At 37.7% G+C, this 10345-nt stretch overlaps 1 protein-coding gene across 1 annotated transcript; it reads left to right on the top strand.

The window, feature by feature from the left end:
• Window positions 1-674: 674 nt before the first annotated feature.
• Window positions 675-1472, top strand: LOC119560415. Its single transcript, XM_037873855.1, has 2 exons — window positions 675-1029; window positions 1082-1472. The coding sequence occupies exons 1-2, from the start codon at window positions 753-755 to the stop codon at window positions 1342-1344; spliced, it is 540 nt and encodes a 179-aa protein (XP_037729783.1). The 5' UTR covers window positions 675-752; the 3' UTR covers window positions 1345-1472.
• The last annotated feature ends 8873 nt before the right edge of the window (window positions 1473-10345 follow it).

Below are 10345 nucleotides of genomic sequence, written 5' to 3'. Positions count from 1 at the left end.
AAAGGCATGGGCAAAATGTATACATCAAATCAAATTAAGCTTTGTGAAACGAAAAACGCCTGGCAGAATGGCCACTTTTCTGGCTTATGTCATCCATGATGGGGAAAAAATAAATAAAATAATAAAATAAAACACAGACATACCTAAAGATACAAATATAATGAGTAACCCAGTATTCAAAAATATATTTTCCTTTTGTTTTACATTTTATATCGTTTGAATATGGCTATCTTTTAACTTTTTGGATCTTTCTTACCATATATTTACTAGTTTATTTTTAACCCCTGCAGACAGACATTGAAAAGTTACCTGAGTTAGGCAGCATAGACAAGTGCCAGCCATTACACAAAAAAAATTAACAAAATGCGAAAATGTCACGTCAATAAAAAATATTCTCAGCAAATTGTTTCGGCCAACAAAGCTGAAAATTACATAAGACCAGCTTTCGGGTAGACAAAAGTCGAGACAAAATTAATGAAACGAATAAATTAAAATCATAAAGGGCTTGGCCGAACTAAAATATTAAAATTGATTTAATGAAGCTTAATAGTTTCTGCATAATAAATCAGAGCTCAACCTATTAAAATATTCTTGTAAGTTTCAAAATTACAACTTCTAAAACAAAGTCCAAAAATGCCCTTTGATTAGCTAACTAAATAGGCTTGGGTTTCTTTTCAAAACCAGAAATTGTACCTGTTTATTATGACTGAATTTATCAGTTTTTCAGACAAAATTTGTAGTTTTACCCTAAAATGAACCGTTCTTTGTGGCTTGGCATATTCATGTTAATGTTAATAGAAAGAGTTATTTCAGACGGATATAGACACGGATACAAGCCCATGGACGATGGATTTATAAACATGGAGTGCGCTGACTGTGAAAAAGTCAATGAAGATTGCAAAATTGAAGAGATTGGATTTTACTGCGAAAGTCCCCACGACGCATCTCATATTGAATTTAAAGAAAATGCGGTTATACCAAGTAATTTAAAGAAATGTATGCCGAAGGATCATTATTTCTCCGAAATAAGTAAGTCAATTGAATTGAGTTGGGGTGTTATTATAAAAGGAATTATTTTTAGCCAGCATTCAAAAAACATGTTGCTTCTGGTCCCCTGAGATGGGCTGCCAAGCTGTGAAGGGTAAGAACAAACCAGCGGAATGCTCCAAATGCCTTGTGGAGGGCACAGTTCGCCAAGTATTCCCCGAGGGCTGCCCTTGTATATCTCATAAATCTACAGAGAAATCAAGTAACGGACAAGAAAACATTTGGAACCGCCAAAGCCACTTGCTTCTTATGATTATGACGGGCTTTTATTTTTTGTTTAGCCTAGGGTTCAGCTAATCGTATTTTTTGTTCGATCTTACGTAATACGTTTTTAAGTAATATGTATAAATTCCTAGTACTATCTGTCTCCTGCTTTTCAGGAGACCAATTTACAAATATATGTGTCTTATACAGACTTAAATTAATATATTAATATTTTTAAATTATGGGCTACACTGCAAGGGTTTCCTTCAATCAAAAACCATAAAAAAGTTTTAATAGCCAATAAATTAGCTATTAATGCCACTTTTAAACTTGTTTCCCTACTTTTTGTTTGGGTCTGATTCTGTTTTCCTTATTTTTCTGCTTTCTTCCTGCCTGCAAATAGATAAGAGAAAACTTTTCGGATAATGAATTTATACTTTCTTGCGGTCGAAACAATTTCCGCGTGGCAAAGGTCAAAAGCCACGTGGGAAACACACAGAATTAAATTTTTAAAGCCAGAGAAAGTCAGTTTCAGACTGAATTAGAAAGTGTAAGAAGAGAATGGTTCTGAATTTAGAGCCATTAACCGCTTATAAATAGAGTGCATTCCCGCTTTTGGCATTGCTAATGGGGTAAAACAATACATTCCTCAGACACCGAAGCCGTTTCAAAGTCGCGACTTTCTTGGGTCTTGAGTCTGTTCAAGCGACAGCTGGCAATTTAATGAAATTTATGCGACAACGTCTGTCGATTCGAGCTGATCGATTTGCGTCGCCCGCCGCTGATTGATTTTTCAGTCTTCGATTCGCTCGCAATTTAATTGCTCGGCCGCCTGAACTTGGGGCATCCGCGGAAATTTTCGCGCTTTATGCGAATATTTACAACGGGCGAATGCAAAACAATCAAATCAATCAAATCGAAGACCCAGCCAGCCAGCCAGCCAGCCAGCCAGCCAGTCAATCGGGCACTCGGCCACCAGTCAAAGGTTCAAAGTATCGATTGAAGGCAAAATGTGAAATGCAGGCGGCCAGACGAGCAGTGAATGCAAAACTGTTCGGCGTTCTCCGCCATTGACAATGGCATTGACGCAACAGAAACTCTCTTGTTTTATTTTTATTGCCGATTTTTTTAGTGCATAACGGAAATGCCGTTGTTCTACTAATTCTGCACTGCCCAGCTGGTACAGTAGGTACTCGTAAATGGGGTACAGTCCATATTGAGGTCTTAAGAATCTGTATGATACATTTTCTACTAATAATTATATATATAATTATACTTTCATAATATTATAAGCTTAAAAAATCTTACATTACTTTACATTTTAAGTAACTGACTAACCGACTAACTGTATTAAATGCCTTAAGAATTTTAGAAACTGGAATAAAAGTAAAGATCTTTAAATTATTGTATAAATATCGCCTTAATAATTTAATACCGTCTAATAATAAAAAGGGTACAATACTTTTAATTTCAAGTTAATTCATATTGCTTAAGAAAAGTAAGGTTAACTATTATTGAAATACTCAAGTAATGAATAGAAATAAATGCCTAAAGAATTTTAGTAAATTAGAGAAAACAAAATAACAATACATTTTTAAATTTGTAAACACAATGTATAGAGTATGTATATTTGCTTAATAACAAAACACTTAAAAATTAAAACATAATTTTTCTTAAGTAAAAAATATTTATATCCACCTCTCGAGGAACCACTGTACCTTAGTGACTTTCTGTTTTCACGTGCTGGCAGAATGATTTCGTAACAGCGCTCTAGACATACGCACAGCTATCGAGTGCGGGCAAAGTGTAAAGTGTAAAAAGTGTACTGGATAAATCGGATAGAGTGAAAATCAGAGGGTGTGGAAGCCGGCAGTTCTCAGTGCGAATTGAATCCAATTGAAATGTGGACACCGAGCGCAATTGCCGGCCGTGTGGGTGCAGTTAAGATGAAGGATGAGGCGGCTTTCACTTGCCGCGTTCTCGAACTTTCCCATTTGAAATTAACAATTTACCTAATCCGGCAGCCAGTGCGGAAACCTTTTCAAATTGCTTTCTCAGCCGGCTAAACATCTACGAAAAAGTTTCCTAAAGCCAAGCCATTCGCCGCACCTCCTTTTGGGCCACGAAATTCCACTCATCAAAAGGACTTGAGCCCCTTAAAGTGCCTGCCAAACTGCGCATTTGAAATTGACGTCAGAGCCCTAAGCCTTATCCTTCGAGCCGAGTCCCCAGCCCTTTCCCTAGGATTTCGCACCACTCCCTTAACAATTTCAATTAATTTCAAAAATCAACTGAGCGCAAGTTATATTTCCCAGTCCGGCTGCTTCTGTTTCACTGTCGCTGGAAATGCACTAGCCGGAAAAAAGCGTTGAAAGCTCAACAGTTTCCCATAGTTTTGTTCCATTTTAGCAATCTGTAATGGAAAATCTAAATGGTGAAAACCTTTTGTGCAATCCGTCGCAATGCCAGAAACTTTAATTGCACAGTGCCACCAGCCTCTCCCGCTTTACCCGCCCAGTTTGTCCTCGAGGAGCAGGGTTAATTATGCCAAAATATTTTGTCAGCTTCACGTGGCAAGAGGGGAATTTGCCGCTGACAAAAGGACATTAGCTGGCTTTGTAGCTCTGTGCCTCTGAAATCAGAGCTTCCTTTGGCCGCCGGCTTTGTCCTTGATCCTGGCTGAGCTCTCACCACGACGTATACGCAATGTTGGCGACTTAAGGTCGGCTGATTGCGTATACGCCATGTGGGTCAATGAATTAGCGCCGCCTGTAGTCGTAAAAATGCCTCTTTTCTCTCATTTTATTCGTTTATTTATTTGCTTTAATGTGCTGTTTTTGCTAGGCTTTACAGTTGTTAAACTGCAAGTGACGTAGGCAACGATTTGATAAGGTTTATTTATAGCACAAGGAAACTATGTCCCAAGTAACAAGAAATATATAAATGATATCTCGAATTCTCAAATGTATCTTTTATTTTATTTGTATCCCTCAAGTGACCTAATTGTGTGGCACAATAAATTCTTAGAATTTTCTGTTTTATCAACAAATTTATCATATTCATTCGTACTTAATTTAGTCTCTGGTCTTCAATGAATGGGCATTTCCCTGAGATAAGATATTTAATTGAGTCAACATCGCATTCATGGCAATGTAAATATAAAAATAGGAATTCACTGATTAATTTACTCTACTTGTCGGCTAGCGACTTTCTCCGTGTGATAAATTTCTGCTTTCATTTAGTTTACTCTGCGAAGTGCCAGGGGATTCCCCTGCCAGCTGCTAAAAGGCTTTGCATGTTCCATTTTCCAGCTGTGTGGAAAGCAAAGGCAGCGGGATGATTAAGAATATATGAAGTAGAATAAGTTCCCTCTCATTACACATTCGCGGCAGCAAAACGTTTGCTCTGCGGCTCTGCCCATTTGAATTAAATGGTACTCATTGCACTTGCTCATTAGAAAATATTTGCACATATAATTACTTCCATTTTCCCAGTCCCAGTCCCCCCATGAGTCTTCCGATATCTTCCCATGAACACAGGGGTATTATGCAAGCCCACAGCTCAGCTCACGCGATGTCGGGCTCAAATCAAATCAACGCAACGCGTCGCAGATTGCATTTCAAAGGCATTTTAATTGCACGTGAGTGAAAGGCTGGGAAAAGGGGAAGAGAAGGGTTGGAGAATGGAGAATGTCAAGGCGTTGGGAAAGTTCTATGATGCAATGGGAGTGAAAGTCGGAGGCAAAGTCTCGTCGTTCGTTCACCTGAATCTTGCTCAGTTTGATTCGATTTAAACAGCAGCCGGCGGCTTCTTTGTGGCCCCATTTTTGTTTAAGTACACAGTAAAATAAGAAAATTATGTTAACTTATACAAAAAATTAATAATTAAAAAAATCTTTGTTAAAGGAAAAATTCCTACTTAAAGTTTTTACATCCATTTAAATAAAAATATACATTTTATAAAACATAAAATAATTCAAATATTATTTATCTTATAAATAAACTTTTAAATATAGTTCATAAATAATAGCTATACTTATTACAAAATCAAAATTTTGTTAAATTATTTGATTAAGTTAAAAGAGATTTTTTCACTGCATATATCGTGCATGAGCATCGCGTAATATTCGCAGTAATTTCCCCCTTCAGAACTTCAAGCCCCTTCTGGCGATTTATTTGTTCTGTCGATTATGGCTGGGAATCCGTGCAAATAAGATAAATGGAGTTGTCAAAATTGTTGTGATTGCCTCATTGTCATGTTACTGTCGGCACTGTGTTATTCAACTCCTTAAAGAGCGCACAGAAAAATGTTGCCATTAATTAAGAGTTCCGATGCCAGTAAGTTATTCATGCTTGATTTCAGCAGAGGGGAAAACGAGTATGTTTCCGCAGCCAAAATCAATTTCCGGTCCAGATGGAAAAGTTTGCTCTGAAATTCTTTTTGCATACATACGTAGCCAAGCAATAGTTGTATAAGAAACTTTATTGAAAACGTAAGTTAAATGGGGCACAAAAAAATAATACAAGTTTTTTTTGAAGTTTTAAATATACAAAGTCTTTATGCAATACATCGATTTTAATGCAGTTTGTCAGGCACTTAAACAGAGCTTCTATTTGAGCGTTCGAAATGGAAAGTTATTTTTTATTAACCCCTGAAATTGGCCATCTGTGTTGGTTATCGATTTTTAAATTGCAATAAATTAGTGCAATTTACGGGGTTATTACCTGTTAGATCAATTAGACTTACCGTAATTGTTTCTTTAGGTACATAGAAACCTATAAAGTTAAGGTTCATAAAAAGATGGCACAGATGGAAAAGAAATATTATTAATTTAAAAAAAATATTTTTATTAAGTTTTATATATAACTTTCAAACAAATTTTTAAACGTGCAGACAAACAGAATACGGGTTTGGATTATAAATGTTTAAAACCTTTTAAAAAATGTTTATTCCGTATAAGAATACTTTTTTTTTGCATTATTTTTTAGAAACTTACATAGTTTAAGAGCCACTGCTCTTTGACATGCCAGTTGAGTTTGAAACACATTTCGTACCGCCAGACAGCGAGTGGGCCCAAATGGATGGGCTGAGGGAGGGGAAGGGAGCAGATAGCCAAGCAATTTGTGTCGTTTTTGCCGTCTCATTTGGCACACGGCCAGTGCATTCGGCCAAAATGCAATCGAGTGCACGCCCGTCTGCCGGCCTGCGATTCCGATTCCGACCGACTCCGCACGCCCAGTCCCCTCCCAACTATAAATTACATTCCATTAAAAAATCATGCCGCGGCGCACAAATCAACATCAACTCAATGAACATAAATTGCCAAGACGAGCTGCTGGGATTGCCAGGGATGGCGGGAAAATGAGGAAAAGTCGGAAAAAGGGGCGGTGGACAATGGCTGGGCGGCGCTGGCGGATCGATCGACCTTCACATTGGCCGCCATGACGACGGCGACAACGCACATGGCCCAAATGCACACAAACATGGCCAAAAAGAGAGTGGGATAGAGAAATGACCGGACTTTGTACTGACCAGCCAAGTGGGCTACAATGGGCTAAGGCGATTTTAGAGCAGGTGAAATAGGTAACAAAAGTTGATAACCACGGGTTAAAAAGGAAAAAAAGCACTTTGCTCTAATTGAATAAGTTTTTTAACATCTCAAAATCGTTTTTAAGAATCTGAATGTTTTTAAATATATGAACATATCATACGTTTTTAAACATAACTAATAAAAAATAATATTTTCAAATTAGTTTTATGGAATATGTACCAAAAATACCATTTTTGGTGTCTGCTAAAAACAAAATTCATTATATTTCCAAAATTTTAATTGTTTTCGGTCTCAGCAAAACATAAAATATATTAAATTGCCGAAATATTCTCAAAGAAAATGTACCAAATAATATTATTTTCGGTCGCAGGTAAATATACCAATATGCCACCTTGCGAACTTCCTACCTCACTTAATTTCAATGATTACATTTCACCAATCATCCATAAATATGTGTTTCTTTACCTTCCCATAAATCACGCAAACAGGAGTCCTATCTTAATTGATCCCTTCCACCGTGCGGCCAGCGTAATGCATTTGGGAGTAGTTCGGCGTGGATTCCGGTGCCTTGGAGGATTTTCTTTGATGGTGGATGGCGATGGCCTGTCCGTTGGATCCAGGGCTCGTTTTGAGCTATTTCTGCTGCGTTGTCGTGTTGGTGTCACGCATTTGGTTTTGTTATTGGGCCCCCGAGTGATGTTTGCAGCTAATTAGAAACGGCCCGCACACCCTCACATTTGGCTGCCCAGCAAAGGCAAAAGCAATCTGCAATTACAGCTGGCCAGGCGGAGGTCCTCGTGGGAACGTGGCAATGAGGGGCTGTCGCCGGATGTCGGTGTCTCAGGACATGTGCGAAATGACTGCCAATCGATTGGGCTTTCGGAAAAGGACGGCACGGGCATGTAATTAATGGAGCGTGGCTTAAATTATGCAAAGCTCAATCAACTGCATTTCGCAGTCCTGGAGGCCCCACTTCTTCGCTCCCAGATCTTGGGTCCACAGCCACATCACACACGGTGTGTCAATTTCCGGCCGAACACGTTGTGTGCGACGACTTGCCACCATCTCCGTTCACATCCACATTCCCATCTTCATCTCCATTCACATCCACATCCACTTCCTCCTCGGCGCCACATGACGTGCCGTTGATATTTATGTCGTCGCCATTGTCGTCTCAGTTCTCGGGGCCACGTTCCCCGTCCTCAGGATTCAGGATTCAGGACGCAGGACACAGAACTCGCTTCTCCTTTGAGCGTAATCAGCAACGTGCCAGGGTAAGGTAAAATCACAATTGCACCGCAGGAAGCCGAAGGATACAATGAATGTTTAATGCACTGAAAATATAAGGTATACGCTAGGGATACGCTTAAGGGAACAATAACTAGTTTAAACCATTTAAAAACTAAAAACAAATTTTTAATAATTATATTTTAGTGTTCACTTTCATTTTAAATAAACTAATAATATTAAAAAGAGATATATTATTAAATATTAAAAAAAAATAGTTTAAATATAGCTACTAATATTTCATTTTAATGTATTTCATTATAATTTCAATGATATATTTGATCTAAAACCCATAGTTGCCAGCTTAAATATTCCCATAGCTCAGTTTCCCTTGGTGTTTTTAGAGGGGGCAGCCTGTCACGAAAGGTGGCGAAAGGCTGTGAGCCACAGAGAATCCAGTTTAGAAACGTTGCAGGACGAGATCCTGCCGGCAACGTGATGGTGTTTACATCCTATGCAAATACAATTAATTCCACTTTTGTGGACAATCTTTGTGCCAGCAGGTCGGTGGGTGTGGGTGCGAGTGCGACATAGGAAATGTTGACACAGCCACGGGCATTGTGGATCAGGATGCCAAATGCCAGCACCCTTTGTTGGACTCTCCTGCCGGTCCCCTTTGTGGCTGTTAACCCCGAGAACTGGGCGACACGTTTCCGGCACAGTTTCAGAGCCACTGGCACCCACCCCCCAAAACATTGCAAAATTTCCTTATTGCCTTCAATCGAAGACAACCAATGACGCAACGGTGTAAACAATACGTTCATCCCAGCGCTATAAATTTTGGCATTCCTTTCTTTCCCAAAAAACAATCGAAATTAAATCAATTTTGCACTGAGAAAAAAAATGTAGAGTAATAAGACCAGAACAGTCCGAATTCATAATAATTTTGAGATCAATATAAAACATTTCTACTTGTAAAAATAAATGTTTAACTTTAATAACAAATTTTTTCCTGTGCATATTTATTCCCCTCCATTATTTAAAAAGACCCTGTGCCATCTTATCATCGAGTCTCTCTGTCTGGGCCATTGTGCATTTGATTTGGGTGCGATTAAGCGAACTTTGCACCCCGCGAATGCCACGAACTCAATTGGAAAGGGATCGCGTTGCAGATTACGTCGCTTGTTGCACGCCTTGCTTACATTTGCATTAGTAATGAATGAAATTGTAAATTTCAATTACGAGAGACCCTCAAATAGAGGTATACAGATTCTGGGTTGACCCTAAAATTTTCGGTCCTTAACTTTTGCTTTATAAATGCTCAAGGCAATGATAAATATGATTTAAAATAATTGTTATGACTCATAAAAACAAAAAAATTATAGAATTTAATCATTTTGCTTTTACATACTGTGGGATTGCTTCTACAGAAGTCTCACAAAGCTGTAATAAAACAGTTTTTATAGGAGTTTAGAGTTCATCAGGTCAAATAAGTTTCCTAAGTCGATATTTATAAAATGAAAGAGCAATATTTATTATTTACATTTAAATTTTGTAGGTCGCTTAAAGCAATATACTATTTTTAGCTTTCTCATTCGATATTCAATATGCGACTTCAAAGATTATATTGAGCAAAGTCAATTTCTTAACCTTAAGAAGATGACTTAAGCCAAGCTCTCAATGCTTCTCCAACTGTAACTTACGCCTTAGCGTATGCAATGGTTTTTAGGAAACCCAATAAAATAAAACCAATTTGTGTTCTTTTGCTCTTCGGGTTTTTATTGAAAGATGTTATTTCAACATCCCTTTATGCGGATGTTATTTTTTTGTTGTTTTTTATTTCTTGTATATTGGTACAGCTGGATGTTGCTGCTGTTTGTGGTGGTGACTTTTCATGTTTATTTCACAATAAACTATTTTAAGCTTAATCCTTCCGGTTAGTATTATATATCCTTCTTTTGTGTCTGTAATATTTTCACATTGCACTTCAAATAAGTATGCGATTAACAACGATATGCAGAACTTGCAACTTGATAACATATAAAGTAAAACATGCTTTGATAAATATATGTGTTTAGCGAGTGGTACAATATTTCAGTTTGTAATATGTACTGTGACAACTACGTGCTGCACTTGTTACCATCTATCAAATGTGGATAGAGGATCAAAGATGGAAAAATCTAGTAACAAGACTGTGCCCCTGCACAGTATGGCAGCCAATGGACGCTGAAATTCAGCTTCATGATCTTTCTTTTATAACGTTTTTTTAACAACATTTTGTTTTTTAACAGTGTATATATAAGTAAATATGGTTAA

This window comes from Drosophila subpulchrella, chromosome 3R, assembly GCF_014743375.2.
Source record: "Drosophila subpulchrella strain 33 F10 #4 breed RU33 chromosome 3R, RU_Dsub_v1.1 Primary Assembly, whole genome shotgun sequence".
NCBI lineage: Eukaryota > Metazoa > Arthropoda > Insecta > Diptera > Drosophilidae > Drosophila > Drosophila subpulchrella.
This window is presented reverse-complemented; position numbering and strand designations above follow the sequence as displayed.

Coding starts and splice junctions, on each gene's coding strand:
- LOC119560415 (XM_037873855.1), top strand. CDS start 753: ATGAACCGTTCTTTGTGGCTTGGCATATTCATGTTAATGTTAATAGAA. Junction 1,030..1,081: donor TCATTATTTCTCCGAAATAA/GTAAGTCAATTG, acceptor AATTATTTTTAG/CCAGCATTCAAAAAACATGT.